The sequence below is a fragment of the Aristolochia californica genome, unplaced genomic scaffold (genome assembly GCF_029961685.1).
Source record: "Aristolochia californica isolate CCGP_79_NKW_82.1479 unplaced genomic scaffold, dmAriCali1.0.hap1 SCAF_12, whole genome shotgun sequence".
Taxonomy (NCBI): Eukaryota; Viridiplantae; Streptophyta; class Magnoliopsida; order Piperales; family Aristolochiaceae; genus Aristolochia; species Aristolochia californica.
Window position 1 is genome coordinate 29759318 of NW_027181793.1, and position 17690 is coordinate 29777007.

Here is a 17690-nt window from a genome sequence, read left to right on the forward strand (position 1 = left end):
AGTGTTCTTGAACAACAAGGGTTTATATTGAAGCATTAAACATGAATATATTAGTAGTTTCTATTAGTCGTAATAGTTTATAAACCTAGAGCTGAATAACTGAAATAAAAAACAGAAATATAACTAAAGGACTCAGTACCCAGTGACTCAGCCACGATACCGCTGAGTTACATAACTTGCTATCGAGTTCATAACATTGTGCATAGGTTCTACCAAAAAGTGTGTGCTCACGAGCATCTTGTTATTTCATTTCTCCTGGGTGTTGGGATCGGCGAACACTATCCGTTGTTGCCGACTATCATGTTGGAATTCGCGAACAGAGGCGCTTCTATAGCTGTAGTGTTCTCGATGCAGGGGTTCGGAATCCGCATTGACGGTGGCTTTAGAAAATCACAATGCATGTTTAAATATATTTTATCGTGTTTTACATTGATACGTGGAAAGTAATATTTGTTCGGAGGACTTACATTTATTCAATTTTTTTTTGTTTTAATATAAAAATATTATATTTATGAGAATTTTTTTAACGATATATCAATATTATATGATACATATTAAGTATTGAATGGGTCAAGTAGTAAAATATTAGACACATCCTTTTAGTTGACCCATTGTTAGGTGGTTTTTCCATTAGATGTTGGGATAGTATGACAATTATGTAACTACCCATCAATTACAAATTATCATCTTTGATAAAAAGAAACTTAGTGAAGTTGTACGTTAAGTTTTCACGATTAGTAAAAAGATATCTCTGGTCTAACAAGTACATGAGTCCCTTGGAAACAAGAAACTTTGATTGCAATTTTTTTTTTTTTTTTGTCATTTTGTTTCTTTATGAAAGTACTTGAGTCACTTGGAGGCAAGAAAAATACAAGGCATTTGATGTAACTCTTATTCATGCACTTCCAACAAAAAGACTGACATAAAATAAACTTTGATAATTGCATAGCATTGACACTCAAAGAAGATGATAAAAGGTTTGACATGGTCTTATGGAAGATTTTGGTGCCTCTAAGGTGCTACAATATCAAAGAAAGTAATTATTGAAATATTTTATGTTGGACTTTGTTTTTGTGTTAATTTTTAGGGATAATTTCTTTTGTTTGATTTCTCGAGCCCTTTCAAAATGTTACATACATATATAGAAAATGAGAATGCTATGATACCCATTAGGAAACCATGAAAAAACTAGTTTGAGAAGCACTAAATGGTCTTCATTCACCTCCTACCTTTAATTAGTAATTTATAATTTATTATTTATATTACATTAAATCAAAGTTAGATCATTTATATGAGTCTCATGCAGGGGTGGGCATTAGGTCAGGTTTTACAAGGAATGCGAGACGACATGATCCAAAAAATCTAACTTCGAGTTTCTAATTTAACAGGGTGGGGAAAAGAAACCTATCGGGTTTTGGGTTTGGGAAGTTTCCAAACCCAACCCAAATATGAGAAAAAAATATAAAACAGGGTTGAGATGGGGCAGAGACGGGTCGAGTTTAACTCGATTTTACGGGGAAGGGATGAAGTTGCAACGATAATGATCGGGTCGAAGGTTTACAGAGATGGGGTAGAGATGGCTCGAGTTTAAGTCGATTTTATGGGGAAGGGATGAAGTTGTGAGGATGGTGATCAGGGTGAGTTAGGTTTGATGACTCGGGTTTTTTCTAGGATTTTTCAAGTTTGGGTTTTGAGTTCAGGGATCAAGTTCAAGTTCGGGTTTTGATAAACCTGACCCCAACCTGATCAGTGCCCACCTCTAGTCCCATGTAAAAAGAGGAACCCTAGTCTGACCCGAGTCCTATCTAACTCGGGTTCAAAAACCTGAGTCGAATCTGGTTCCTTGTTCGTAGGGGTGGCATCGTGCCGAGCCGAGCCTGAACCTGCCTATGTTCAAGCCGAGCTTCAAGCCGAGCAACCTCTCGAGCCTAAAATTGTTATCGAGCTCGAGCCCAACGAGTTTGAGTCGAACTCGAGCCTCAACATACATTTAAAACTTTTCAAAAAATATATACCAAATAAAATATATATAAAATTATGCATACATTTTACATAAAATTGGGCATAACCTATATATACAATACATGTATAAGATTGTGCATAACCTCTACTTAATATTAAGCATAATCTATATATATAATACATGTTTAAAATTCGACACGACCTCTATTTAAAATTGGGCATAATCAACATACATAATACCTGCATAAATACTCCATAAAATTGTTTATACTTTCTATAAACACTCCAATAAATTATTTATACATTCCATAAAATAGTCTAAACACTCCATACACTGCATAATATTATAAATAAATTCCATACAATAATCAAACACAACAAAATTAAATGAAATATCACTATCAATTTACAATCACCCAAATAAAAACTATAAATCCATTATAAATTTACAAACTATAGTTATTTCTCTTTATGCTAGAAAATAATATACGTCCTTGCTTGAGCAAAATCTCCACCTATGACAAAAACAAAAAAATAAAATTAGTTATTGTCAGATAAAAAAATACTCTTCCACTAATAGTTACTTAATGTTGTTAAAAATATTAAAATTACCATTATGAGAAAAACATGAAAAATCATGTAGCAAGTAGCATTATCTCTGCACTCTTCTTCTTAGGCTGTAATCATAAAACAAAAATTTAATAAATAAAACTAAAAAATATCGTAATAAAGAATTAATCAAATAAATTCACCTTTTGATTTTTCTTTATACCATGAAGAGTCCGAACCCAACCAGTGCCACAAGTCAAAGTTTGAAATGTATTTGGTACCAAGGAAGAACGATATGTGTCTATTACTCTACCACCAGCACTAAATAATGACTCCGAAGCTACTATGGATATGAGAATTATAAGGGGGGTTAGTCAACAAACTTAAAATTTGAAGTTCATCTTCATCTCCTGCTTCAAATTCATTTAATTCATCTACATGAAATTCAATTTCAAACTTGGTGTTAGTGTGGACGAGTTCATATACATTGGAAAACAGTTTCCAGTGTTAGTGCCCCAAAATAAGAAAAATATAAAAAACAAGAAAATGAGTAACTTATAATAGTATACTTAATTAAAATATAATATTTAAACCCCAAATTAGGTAAAACAAACATGATTACAACACAAATAAGTAATTTAATGTATAATTAAAATAAAATAAAATATTAATTAATTAAATTATATATTATATTATTTAATGATTGCAATTTATTATACATTAATACAATAATTACGTGAGCCAATTAATTGTGTACATGATTAATTATAAAAAATAAACAGGAAAATTTGATCAAATGCGTTAACACACTATATTTTTACGTATTATTGCATCGTCCAAGGAAAGACAGGCTGAGAATAGGATTTGCAAATTTTTTTTTTTTTTTTATAAAAACTACATGTGCGAAACTCGCATGTGTGAACTGCACGTGCGGGACGGAGCGTCGAGGGGGGAAAATAATCTCCCCCCCTCAACTTAGGTCTCCGAACTTTAGGTATCCGGGGGTTCCCGTTTCGGCGAGAGCGGTGGCCGGCTGATTTGACGGTGATAGCAAGCGGTGGTAGGGGGGTGACGACAACGGGAGAGGGTCCAGAGCAGCCGCTCTAGTTGGGGTACGACGAGGCGAGGGCGACGCTATGAGAGTCGACGACGACGATGATGAGAGCAGAGAAGGCGATGAGCGGGGGGAAGGATTAGGTGCGGCGACGGAGAGAGGGAGAAGGGAGATGGAGGCCGAGAGAGGGAATTTTGGAGGAAGAAGAGAGAAGGGAAGGAAGAGACGAAGAGAGCAAGGGAGAGAGACCGAAAAAAAATATTTAGGAGAGAAGAGAGCGAGGGCGGGAGAGAGACCGAAATTTTTTTTTGGGAGAGAGAAAGTGCGAGACTCCCAAAAATTTGCCCTATCCCACCGCTCGTTAAATTAACGAGTCGGCTCGCGAGTCGACGAGCCGAACCTGGCTCTGCTCGAGCTCGACTCGTTAACCTAAACGAGCCCATTTCTTAGTTTGAGTTCGATTCGAACTCGAAATATAACGAGTCGAACCAAGCCAAACACGAGCCGCTCGCGAGTGTTCGAAGCCACCCCTACTGTTTTTCGTAACGGCTTCTTCCACATATTGGGAATGAAATGTAACAAGGGATTTCCATGGTTGAACCTTCGATACGAAGACCCAGGAATATACAGTATTGTCAATTGTTTAAATCAAGCACGCTATTAAGCTTAGATTAAACGCGAGGGTACGCCGGTAACAAACTACAATTCTTGGACTTTAGATGGCAAAGATCCTGGACACTTTTTCAGCTTTTCACTCTCATTTCTCCGCGGTTCCCTTGCCTGCAAAAAGCTATATATATAATTTCCCCAGGAAGTTGGCTTCTCCCACTCTGTATCGCTCTTCAGGTCCCAACCTGCCCGCCATAGACCTCATTTCTTCTTGTACACGAAGGAGAAAATCGAGAAAAACAAGCAAGCGGAAATAGAGAGATAAGGCCGGAGAAAACGAAGGGAAGAATCTTTTTAGTCTTGCACGGAGAATATTAGTCTATCAAAGAAGGTCGAGTGAAATCATGGAGAGTGCTTCATCCATGGTGTCTTTTCCATTGCTCATGACACCTATTGAGTCGACTTACAGAGCTTGCACGATCCCTTACAGATTCGATAATGATAATCCGCGGAAAGCAACGCAGACTGAGATTCTTTGGATCGATCTATTCCTAAATTCGGTTCCGTCTTTCAAGTTACGTGTTTTGATGTTTTTTCTTAGTCAATTTATTTCACATGTTGTCTAGCTCACGTTTTATCTTATTTACGGGGATGGTTTAATTATTTGCTTGTTTTTGCTAATCTGAGTGGCGTTCTCTTGATTGTCGGGCTCTTTTATGATGCTAATTTTCCTAGATCTTTTTGTACTTTATTTTAGTTATACTTTGTTGGGTTTTTCCATTTTCGTTAGTTTTTCGAAATTGATTAACTTTCCAGTTTGTGGTAGAGAATAAGTGAGAAGTAGATTGCTGCAAGGCTGCTGGTATTCTTAACAAACTTAAAAGAGCGACGCAACTGATTTCTGGTGTAATCTAGAGATTTTGTTGCTCGTAGTATTGTCTCTAATACCATGCCATTATTGCGGGATTCTGCATGATTGTGGATAGCCGTAATGTATTCTAAAAGTATATGTAGAGTGCGACATTGTATTTCTTTATCTTTTAAAATGGTTTAGTGGCTCAAGACTTAGATATGAGGAATGAGTTCTATTATCGAGCAGCTTATATTTGTGTGGCTAGTGGATGCAAGTAATTTTTTTTAGCCATTGCAAGATGTGAAAAAGAGACGATCTTTAACTGGCACAAGTATTTGCTTATGTCTATTGTGTTTGGATCTCCCAAATTTTCATGCTTCTGTTCTCACTTCATCTTTGTTCAAGGGAGAATTTGGCAGGGACTCCACTCTATGGATGAAACTTCGGATGTGATACTAGTGTTTCATAATGCTCATGCTTCAGAATGTGTGGAAGCTTTCATCCATCTCTGTTCCATATAATCTTGAAGCCTGTCTATGGCTTTTTTCATCCCATTAAATATTATGCAGGATTATACAGTACATGACTGAAAAGACCCAAATTCGAGTCGACTTTCAATACCTGAATCATAAAATCTAATCCACAATCCAAACAGATTTCTGACTTGGTTAGATTGCTAATTTGCTTGTAACTATATAGTCTCTAATTTCACTTAACCATATTTAGAAGTTATCGCTATGCAAACTATGATGATAGACATGCTTGAAGAGCATACTATTATGTCATATCGAAAGGGTTGGTCATATTGCTGTATATCATGGCGCTGATTTGGAAATCATCATGATTCTGATATATACTTCTGACTCAGGAAACGTGCTGAGAGTGATGATACAGTTGCGGATGCTCCAACTAAGGCCGAAAAGTTTGCCCAAAGGTGATCTTGGATTCAAGCCCTTTATTTCAGAGGTTCTTTGTCAAGATTCCCTTCCATAATGATCTGATTCTCAATTCAAACATGTTGCTGTTTGGCTTCTTTGAGAGGATAGTAACGTGAAGTTTGTTTATTTCTTAGTTCTATAATTTAAATGTCCCATTAGTTCTAGCACTGAATTTATTTGTACGGACTATCTGCAATTGCCTGAAAACCAAGCTCAGAATTCTCGAATAAACTTTGATTTTCTATTCTTTATTTTGCCATTTGCATTTGGATTTCTGTACACATGCTTATCTGTGGGTTTTAAATCAGGGTTTCATTATTCTCAAGAGAAAACCTTTCCTTTGTATATCCTTGGGATGCTTGAGGATTGGATGTGTATTCTTTAACTGTTTCTTTGGTTTTCTCATTCCGCTCTTCTTATTTATCATTGGTGAGAATGTTGAGGTGGAAAATTTTATGTGCCTTTGCACTTGCATGTGCACTAATTAAGACTAATTAGCTGGTTGTTTGAGGAAAAGACAATTACATTCTTAAGGTGGTTTAATACCTTGTTTTAATTTAATTATGCTTTGCTATGTGCCGATGAATTTTGAAGGTACACAACAATACTTGAGGACCTCAAAAAAGATCCACAAAGTCATGGCGGGCCACCAGATTGCATTGTAAGCATACTCAAAACAAATAACTTCTTCAAGCTTTAGTCTTTTGTTCATCTATTCTACCTCTTGATCTTAGTGGAACATTAGTTTGTTTATGGATATGAGCTTTTTATGTCTACGAAACTGAACTCATACTGCTCTTGTGATAATTTTAGCTTCTTTGCAGGCTTCGTGAGCAAGTCCTTAGAGAGCTAGGATTCCAGGATATCTTTAAGAAAGTTAAGGTAGATATGCATTGGATAAATCTGAAGTTTATGCCTAATCTGCCAGCAGTTGCTTTAAACTCTCAAAGTGATTTCCCTTCATTTTGACCCTTTTTAAACGTACCAGGAAGATGAGAATTCTAAAGCTATATCCTTATTTCCGGATGTAGTTCAGCTAAATGATGCCATTGAAGATGCAGGCAAGCGTGCGGAAAACTTGGTTAGGGGAATACTTGCTGGAAACATATTTGACTTGGGATCTGCACAGGTATTTAGCTTGTTGATGCCAGTGCCTGCTTACAATTAGATTGTTGCAGAAATGTTGTTATAGTTACTTTTACTTCTTTGTTGGTAATGGCTCATTCAAAAGGTTCTTATTAATTCAAAACTAGGATAAAAATTTACTCAGGTAAAGATGATAATACTTACCTGCCTTTAATATAGAACTCATTGAACAGAAACTACTCGAATGCTCGTAGCAGAGGACATTCCATGTAAGAACTTAAAGTATTGTAACACTTTTACATACTTGTTACTTGAACAGATATAATTTTCTCTATAGCTGGATAACTGTGAATCTTTTTAAGCAGCATTATTTTTGTGCATTTTAGGTAGGCTGGGAACCTTAACAGTACTTCAAATTGAAGGTTCTAAAACAACTTTTGTAAGTCGTGGTCGAGAACTAGGAGGTCAATTCAAACAGGCCTGAAGTCCTCTGAACAGCTACATCCTCGTCTGTGATACACAATTTGAGGGTTTTCCTTTGCAACTTTCATTTAGGGCCTGTTTGGAACCCCTAGAAAAGAAAAGAAAAGAAAAGAAGGGGAAAAAAAAGAAAATAAAAGAGGTTTTTTTTCCCCTCTTGTTTGGATGCCCATGGAAAATAAGAGAGAAAACAAAAGAGAAACGCGGTTTCTCTGGTTTGGATGCACAAGGAAAATGGAAAAGAAAAAAATATTAATAATTTTAAATTTTTTGTCAGACCATGGGCTAACTGATATATTTTGTCAAATCATGTTACCTGCTTTACATTTTGGCTTATTTCAGTCTTTTAACGTGAGATCGCCTATACCAATTTGGTCCAAAATTTTTCTAGACCACACAAATCACCTAGCTTGAGGTGATTGAAATCAGGCCCCTTCACCTAGAGGTTTGGTCAAACAAATTCCTGGACCATGTTGTACAGGATATCCCATCTCCTCGCAGCCCATCATAGATTATGATTAGTCTCCACAAGGTCATGTCTTCTTCACTTTTTCACCTTCATTTACTGAGAAAACACTTCCGTTCAAACAGATGAACCAATCTGTCCTTCTCCCTTCAATTGTCTATTCATTTTTTTCTAATCCATCGGTTCCTTCTCATGTTCACCCTCTGACCATTCATATACTTCTTGTCAGTCGTCTTTCGGTTTGAAGGAGCCAATCGAAGAGAAGAAATAGAGAAGGAAGAACCCCTTCGGTTGCACGAGGCAGCCACTGCGAAAACCTGTCTAAGTTCTCAGAAGGTTCCACTCGTCTGTGGCGGAAGGGGACTTTGACCCAATAAGAAACACAAAGATTGGTAACCTTGGCACCTCACCGGCCTCGCCATCTTCACTTCCATCTGTGAGTACTCCCTTGGTGCCGTCACCCTGCTCCTTGCCGGCCATGTCGGCACCATCGACCTTGCTGCAATCTCCATTGAGAACCTCTGGCATCGCTGGCTTCTCCTACAGCGTGTCATGGTGCGGAAGTGAAGCTTAGAAATGATGTGATTTTCTCAACTGTATAATCCGTGCCATTTACTCTGATTTTTGTGTTCTCTGCATTGATTAGTTGGGCGCAACGAAGAAAGGGAACAGATGAAATGTCCAAGATCCCAAATCACCCCGATAAAATTTTCTCCTTTCTTTCCATTTATTTTCTTTTCTCTCCAAATACTTTGATTATTTGAGAGATTTTTTTAGCTAAAAGTGAAAATGGTTTTCCATCTTGTTTTCTTGTCTCTCCATGATTCTCTGCTGCCAAACAGCAGAAAATCACTTTCTTTTTCCTTTTCTTTTCTTTTCTGGGGGTTCCAAATAGACCCTTAGGGAATCTGCAGAGAGCAGATGTGCTTGCTGCTATGAGTAGCGGTACATGCCCGCAGGCAACAGGGGCTTGTACAGTTTCTACCGTTCCCAAGATATTAGTGGTTTTCAGTGCACTGTAATTGATGTGATTCTCATGCTTAATGGATGATCAAAAAGGAGTCGGAAGAAAGTGGAAGTAGGCAAATTGAAGCTCAATGTTGATTGGTGGTTATTCATAATGTGGTCATGACCATAGTGGGGTATATGCTAAGACTGGGTTATGAATATGTAAATGAATGGAATACCCACACATTCATCCCCTTAATGCGTATGTGATAAATTTGTGGGGAAGAAAAAAAAAAGGTTATTGGCTGCTTTGATAGGCTGCGTGAGCTCACTGGTTCTGATAATATCTTTTTAAGAGTTTGGGATGTCTTTTCCCCTTATATTTTGGCCAGGTTGCCCTCATTCATGTATGCTGCGCTAGTAAATGGGAATAGGTAGTCTGAAGGATATCTTTGTCACTTTGCACTCTAGATCCTATAATAATCTTCAAGATTACAAGGCCATTTAATAACCAAGAAGAAAAGATTACTTGGTCATTTACAAATATTTTTATCTATGTTAGAAGCCACAAAAATTTCTCATTTCTTAACCAAGTTCTGTGAATTTCATTATCTTACTTGAGCCTTTTTAATTGGTAAGTTAAGCTCTTGTCTCACGCCTGTATTGCCATGCTAACATTCCAAAATATGCCCACTGAGTTTGAAGCACCTTGTCTGACAATGTAGTGTCATCTGAAACTGCCTAGCTTTGTGGCCTCCAGTTAGTTGTGGGACTTGAGGCATTTCCTAGTTTCGAGTCAATTGTTTATGATTATTAAATTGAGATATGAGAACAATCATTTAGAAAGTCAGTAATAAAAAGAAGTTTAAGCAATGTACTTGGTATCATCTAACACAAGGCCTTGCTGAAAATTCTTTACAATTTTTTATGTTTCTATTGTAAATTAGGTTTCTTTTACAATGATTTGTTGCCAAGAACTCTTTTAGATACATGTCCCTTTCTTTGTGAAGCTTGCAGAGGTTTTTGCTAAGGATGGAATGTCTTTCTTAGCAAGTTGTCAGAGCCTTGTGCCTAGACCTTGGGTTATTGATGACTTGGACTTTTTCAAACTTAAATGGAGTAGAAAGTCTTGGAAAAAGGTAAGTTCTTATCCGCTCTTATACCTTCATTCAACTTTTGCGCTATTTTCAACTAAGCACTCTTCAAACACTTGAGTTTTCACTTTCTTTGTTATTGCATATGTTATATTACCTTGTTGTGATACTTCTTTTAGTGGAATTGAGAAATGCTTCTATATGAAATTTGTTTAATTGAGCATCTATTAAGCTTCTGGATTGGTTTTATGATAGGCTGTGATCTTTGTTGATAATTCTGGTGCGGATATTGTATTGGGTATATTGCCTTTTGCTAGAGAGCTTCTTCGGCGTGGTACACAGGTTGTATTTTCATCTTCTTCCATATCTTTATCTGATTCAAATGTACACTGAAATAACTTGATGATTAGGTGGTCCTTGCTGCTAATGATTTGCCTTCAATTAACGATGTGACATACTCCGAACTGCTTGAGATTGTTTCAAAGGTAATGAAGAAGCTTATGAAGTTTTTTTTTTGCCTCTCTATCTCTCCCTCTCTATTGTACTCATATGCAGATACCCGTGCACAAAAAACTCTTTCACAAAGACATGAAGTATAGATGATTGAGGAGAGGAATGGTGCTTTCTTGTTGGTAAAAAGATAAAGAGGATTCAAATATTTCTGGTGTTCATGTAACAGTTGAAGGATGAAAATGGGCAGCTCATGGGTGTTGATACATCAGGTCTTCTCATCGCTAATTCTGGAAATGATCTCCCGGTAGGAAATGATGCTTGGTGTAAATATTTTGTGTCATTCTGTTCTTGTTGTTTATTTTGGTTTTTGGGAAATGTTATGGGGTCGGGGTCAGAGGAAGTTATGTGAAGGACAGAACAATTTATTTAACTATTTTTTTTCCATGCACAGGTCATTGATCTTACAAATGTCTCTCAGGAGCTGGCATACCTTGCAGCTGATGCAGACCTTGTTATTTTGGAGGGAATGGTAATGACTATGTTAGCGTTGTCAATCAGAATTAAAGAGAAGAATACAAGTATTTTTAGCCACTTTAAAGGGGTATCAAATGTTTTTTTCCATTTCATATGTAGCAATTCTTGGTACTTGTGTGCAGGGACGTGGAATTGAGACAAATCTTTATGCTCAACTGAAGTGTGACTCAATAAAGATTGGAATGGTAATTGTTGTCATCTCTCACTACCCCATTTGGCGCTATCCTTGTTCTGTTTTTTTCCTTTTAATTGTTTTCTTATTATGTTATTTTGTGTTTGTTCCTCAACAGGTAAAACATCCGGAGGTAGCTCAATTCTTGGGAGGGAGGCTTTATGACTGCGTTTTCAAGTATAATGAAGTTTCCAGTTCTTAAGCAGTCTTTCACCTGCCCAGATTTTTTTTTTTCTCGGCAGGACCTGAGAACATTTACATGATAGGATTCATTTTGAATTTTGGTCTCATGTAAGAGGTGCACGGAGTGTGCTCGATGTTGTCAGGGGAAAATCGTATACGATGTATGGATCCGAAGGAGTTGAATATGATGTTATTGGGGGCAATAAATTAGATCACATAAATCCCTCCCGAGTTATTCCATGCTTGTGTTACCTCCAAAGGCTGGTGCCCAAACTCTTGATGGCAAAGATTGATCTATTGATGTTTGGCTTCAAATTAAACAGAGGATGAGAGACCGGATTGGATGGATCTATTTCTAAAAATTTCTTAGTGTCTAAACTATTTTAAGGATAATGTGATTTAGAATAAACTTTATATATTTTACTAGATTTAATGTTTAAAACATTATATGCCGGTTCAACCGGGTCAAATAAGAACCGCCTGACTCAGGTTGGCCAGGTTTTCACAACACTGACCGTTACATTGCGGGAGGTCTTTTTGAGTCTTTTGCGGGAAGTCTCGGAGTGGGAGATCTAACACTTGAATGTAAACTTCTTCTACTTCTCTTCCTGCTGAACTTTTCTTGTTCAGTTTTCCTTCATCAACCATAGAATCAGCGTAAATAAATAGCTTAAATTTGGCGCCTTTCCAATACCTCGCTATGTTTCAGTGCCCTCCTATGACTGTATGAGATCGGCAAATTTCTATTTGGGCAGAAGTCAATAAGTCTCCTATGGCCATGTGATATTGAAATCATCTTCATCTCTCTTCAGTCCCATCTCTTCGTCTAGCATCAAATCCAGTTCCTTCGATGCTCCCATGTCCCGCTTGAGATTCGCCATTTCAAAGATCAATTCCATTCTCTCCAGTGATTCCCCCATTGAGAGCTCCTTAGAGTTTCTCGTTCCACTTCTTTCCCGGAGCATTGTGAACTTGGTCATCATTCGACAACGTAATGTTCAGCTGGGCTTTCGATTCTTCATCTGGGCAATGAAAAGGAGGCAGTATCGGAGCTGGTTCTCTCACAATTTAATGATTGATACCCTTAGCAAGAGTCGTGACACCTTGGAAGCCGCGTGGAATTTGCTTGAACACCTCCGTAGCTCTCGTATACTTATTGTTCCACAAGCTTTCACAGTCCTCATTTCAGCCTATCAAAAAATCGGAATGGTCGAGAAGGCCATTGATTCCTTTGGCAGAATGCAGGAATTCGGTAGCAGGCCGAACACATTTACTTACAACACCATACTTCAAATTCTCATCAAGCAAAAAGTTCCTCAGTTGGCTATGGCCGTCTACTATCAGATGTTAAAGTCGGACTGTCGCCCTGATCGATCGACATTTGGCATTTTGATCCATGGATTGTGTAAAGCGGGAAGGATTGAAGATGCTCTACGCTTGTTTGATGAAATGATTCAGAAAGGTATATCTCCAAATACCATGATTTACACTATTGTTCTTTCAGGTCATTGTCAAGCTAAGCAGATTGATGAGGCACACAAGCTATTTCATCAAATGAAAAAACATGAGTGTTTGCCTGATCTTGTCACTTGCAATGCTTTGCTTAGTGGTTTTTGTGAAGTAGGTAGAGTGGATGAAGCTTTTGATTTTGTTAGAGAGGAAGGTTTTGGGCTTGGGTTGAAGGCTTATAGCTGTTTGATTGATGGATTGTTCACAAGTGGAAGGTTCAATGAAGCATGTGCCTTATATGAGGAAATGACAAAGAAAAAAATTGATCCCGATCATGTGATGTATACAATCATGATTAAGGGGTATTTAGAGGCGGGAAAGATTACAGAAGCTTCAAGGTTTCTGAAAGAGATGGAAGACCGAGGTTATGTTCCTGATACATTTTGCTATAACACTCTGATTAAGGGTTACTGTGATGCTGGTATTTTGGACAAAGCTCGGTCTCTAAAACTTGAGATTTCGGAGAAAGGTGGTTTTCCAGATTCAGCCACTTACACCATCTTGATTTGTGGTTTATGCAAGGAAGGACTTATTCATGAGGCACAAAAAAATTTTGATGAGATGGAAAAGCATGGGTGTCTTCCAACTGTTATGACCTTTAATGCTCTCATTGATGGGCTATGCAACATGAAGCAGGTTGACCAAGCCCGTATTTTTCTTTTCAAGATGGAGATGGGGAGGAAACCATCTTTGTTTCTTCGCCTCTCACAAGGCTCTGATCCAATGACTAATACCGAGGCTCTGCAAACACGTCTTCAACAGTTGTGTGAGACAAACCACATACTGAAAGCATATAGGCTCCTTCAAGACCTTGCGGATAGTGGTGTTATGCCTGATGTCATTACATACAATATTCTAATTAAGGGCTTGTGCAAGACTCAAAATGTCAATGGGGCTTTCAAGCTCTTCATTGAGATGAGGGCAAGGGGATACACTCCAGATGCTGTTACATATAGCACACTCATAGATGGTTATTTGATGGCCAATAGGGAGAGTGATGCTTTTCATTTGTTTGACATCATGCCTAAGAATGGTCTTGCACCTAGCAAGTCAATCTATAACACATTTATGAAACACCTGTGTCAGAATGGGAGAGTCTGGCGGGCTTTCGCTCTTTGGTTGGACTATTTAGTTAGTACTTTTGGTGATCAATTTGATGAATTCATTTCAGAGGCACAAAAACATTTTGATGATGGTTCTACGGGAGAAGCTATCAGATGCTTGATTCAGATGGATCAGCTTAAAGTTCTTGAACCTTCACCTTACATGACATTGCTCATTGGCTTCTGTCGAGCAGGAAAAGTAGATGATGCTGTAAAGATCTTTCATGTTCTCCGAGAGTATAATATTGATATAACTCGAAGAAGTTGGAAAAATCTTGTAGATAGCCTTTTGCGAGAGGCAAAGGTGGATTTGGCAACGGATCTCTTGTTTTATGGAATGGAGAAAGGTTTCAATGAGTGGCCATCCATGTGCAACAAGCTCATGATCTATCTCTGTTACCAAAATAAGAAAAAAAGTGCTGCAGAGATTGCACGTAGACTACAACATGTTGGATATAATATGGATCTCTCTCTCTATCAAACTACAAAAGCTCTTCTGCTAAATGATTTACCCCAGGGATGAAATTTTCTGTACCCTGGGATGACATGACTTTGCCCTGTTATCGTTGCTATTGTGATGTCTGATGTGTTGGGACAAAAGCAGAGTTATCGTATTCCGACACTTCTTACAAAATATCAGAAACATAATTCATATTTTATGTCAAGGTATATGTTTTATTTCATACTCAGTTAGAACACTGTTTTACTTTTTTTTTATTTAAAAGTGATGATTTTATTAAGCAAGAGACAACAAGCTAACAAACTAGGGAAGCACACCCCTTACAACAAGGGACACTGTTTTACTTGTACTCTGTGAATATATGTTATAAAGGAATGCTTTCAGCTCAAAAAAAAAAAAAAAGAAGACATGCTTGCTCATATCAGGTGCAATTGATAGGATTTGTGTTCATTCTTATTGTTTAAACGTGTAGGCTGCCTGTCATTTTCTTTAGTTTTGTGTTGTTGACCTTTCGCATATAGAATATCTAAACGATCTTCACATCTTGTTAATCATGTAGGTTGAAGAAAAGTAATTCAAATATGAACAAAGATATCTTAGAGTATTAGCAGAATTGTGAATGGAAACTGAAGACATTCTTTTGAGAGCTAAGTTTCCATTGTATATTTAAGATAATATCCAGTATGGTGCAAATTAAACGAAGTTGCATGGAAGGAAGAACATGGTTTTCGTATGGATTGCTTAACTGGCTCCCAACATAAGTTGGAAGGGAAGATAGCTTCAATGCTTTTTAGATTGATTTTCTCATTTAATTTTGCTTGTAATTCAGCGAAAAGGGCCTCTATGGTCCTCTTGCTCAAAATAGTCCTTCAAAACATTCTTCTTTTATTCTTCTTATTGTTAAAGTCTTGTTTTCGTGGTTTGTAAATCAAGAGACACATAAGACATTGTTGAGTCTCAAAGCAAAGTCCTTACACAAATGGACGATTGGATGTGGCCAAAGTGAAACACTCAATCCACTTGATATGCATTACTCTCTTTGTGAGATCAAGAGGTCAATTTTGACATTTTCAAGGCTTGAACCCAAGATCTCACTCAACTAGACACCTAGATGCAGCCATAAGTGCAAAGCTCAATTTATATTAAATTGAAAATTATTTGTTAGATGGAGAAAGCTATATTAAATTGAATCATGTGTAACTACTTTCTTGCTCTAAGTGATTGTTATGGAAGTATGTTAAAGTTGGGTCCAAGTCCATCCCAAATAGCCTAATTAGGAAGCCATTTTCTTGCTATAATAACTGTAAATTTTTTCTTAAAATTTATCTATGTGGGACTATTTCCACTAACACTCCCCCTCACATTTAAGCTTACACAAACAGACAACAGGCTTGAGATGTGGACAAAACAAACAGAATACAAACTAAATGAGACAAATTGGGCCTAACAAGGCAAACATCCTGCATTGATATGATGTGAAATTTGTTAGACAAAAGTGTGGGTAGAGGTCCCTCTCCCCTGTTTATACTTAAACAATAGTAAAAATTCCTCTAATTCCATCCTCCGCCCTCCCCCCCCCCCTCCAATTAAACTCTAAGAATCTTGTTTCTATTGGAAAACACTTTTCTAGCAAATAAAGTAAGAAAGTCATAATGGCCTTCCAGGAGTGTCATGTATGCACATGGTTACCTATCAGGTAAAAAAAGTTTTAGTTGACATGATCATGGTGGAATTGTGGGATTGCGAAGTATTTATGCCTTTTGCAAGTTGGGAACTTGCGACAGTTGATGGGTTAGAGGTTAATTATGAGTGGAGAACGGAAGTCATTGATGTAGTTCACAATATGTATCTTACTTCTTGTTTTTCTTCATTTTAAGCTGTGATTTCATTGTTTTCCATCCTTGTGATTATGATAATTTTTGGAAAAATCCAGTATGTTTTTCTTGTTTTTCTGTTCCCTGTCACAGTTGATGCCTTTGGTTATCCAAACTGATATTTGAGAAATTTCCAGCATACTTTTCTTACATTAAAATGTTTAATTTTTTTACTGTTTAAAATTCCTTTTTGACCTACGATATGCATATTATCCAATTTGTGATCTTTAGTCCTAATGTTTCTTTCTATAACACTTCTTTTGCAGGGCAAATATTCCATGGTTGGCTTCCCATCAATGAATGAGGTATTTAATAAGAATTTATTTCTGGAAATTTCTACACAACAGGGAAAGTGTTCTGGAAACTGAATGATCATTTTAGCAGCTTCATGATACTGAAGAAGTCGTATAAACGTGCCTATAACCAATGTACTAGTCGGTAAGGCAGTTTGGGACTGCATTTAAAGTGATGCAATCTGTATTCTTCTAAAGTTTGAGATTTGAGTGGCCGATTTCAAGTTGACATGGTTTGAATTATTTATCTGCGAAAATAACCACAGCAAGTTGCATACTCAGGTATCCTCTGATTAGAAATCGTGGCTGTTCACATATCTACTAATTCTAAGAACACTGGAGTGCAAATTTGAGCCAAAATTATTCATTTGCATCAGTTTTCGTTGTTAAATGGTGCCAATTGCACTAGCTACAATACCAGGTCTTTGGTTTAGAAGCCAAATGGAGGGGTTTTCGAGTGTAGTCTTGGGATCTAGTCTTACCAAATTAGGAGCTTCAGTATTAAATTAAAATCACCATTTCATATTGGGCCTTCAAAGTGCAGTACTGAGGCCAAGATGGTTGTCATTGTTGACAGCCTACCTGACTTTGTGGCAAATGAGGAACCTGTTGAATACCTAAAACATTTACGGGTCTTTCTAAGAACAGGCAGAAAAGGATGAAGGGAACATTTTAGGAGATGGCTATCAGACAATTCATGCTTTATGGCTCTGAGTGTTGTCCAAGAAAGAAGTACAGTTACAGAAGTTGAGGATGCTGGAGTTTAGAATATGGTGATGGCTGTGTAGCAAAACCTAGAAACTGAGCTTATTAAATGGAAGAGTACAAGAAACTCCGCTGGACAGAGTATAAGACTGGATCGTTTGAGATGGGTCAGACATGTCAAAAGAGGCCTAGTGAGTCACCTTGAGGATTGTTGTCTTTGTTATTTGAAAGTCAGGCAGGAAATAGAGGACAACCGATATGACTTTGTCAAGCAAACAGCAGAAAGACGGAGATTGGTTTGTAGATATCACCTCAACATGGTTGAGGTAAGGTTTTGATCGTGTGATTTCTCGGTGAAGGAATTT

At 37.3% G+C, this 17690-nt stretch overlaps 2 protein-coding genes across 2 annotated transcripts; both read left to right on the forward strand.

Annotated features, from left to right (window-relative positions):
- The first annotated feature begins 4339 nt into the window (after positions 1–4339).
- Positions 4340–11719, forward strand: LOC137945870 (damage-control phosphatase At2g17340-like). The gene is made up of 12 exons (XM_068791939.1): positions 4340–4748; positions 5896–5961; positions 6560–6626; positions 6779–6847; positions 6954–7094; positions 9956–10084; positions 10295–10381; positions 10450–10524; positions 10719–10796; positions 10944–11021; positions 11149–11211; positions 11317–11719. The coding sequence occupies exons 1-12, from the start codon at positions 4579–4581 to the stop codon at positions 11398–11400; spliced, it is 1107 nt and encodes a 368-aa protein (XP_068648040.1). The 5' UTR covers positions 4340–4578; the 3' UTR covers positions 11401–11719.
- Positions 11720–11961: 242 nt separating this feature from the next.
- LOC137946855 (pentatricopeptide repeat-containing protein At1g79540-like) lies at positions 11962–14196 on the forward strand. Its single transcript, XM_068793143.1, has 2 exons — positions 11962–14135; positions 14188–14196. The coding sequence occupies exons 1-2, from the start codon at positions 12240–12242 to the stop codon at positions 14194–14196; spliced, it is 1905 nt and encodes a 634-aa protein (XP_068649244.1). The 5' UTR covers positions 11962–12239.
- Positions 14197–17690: the final 3494 nt, after the last annotated feature.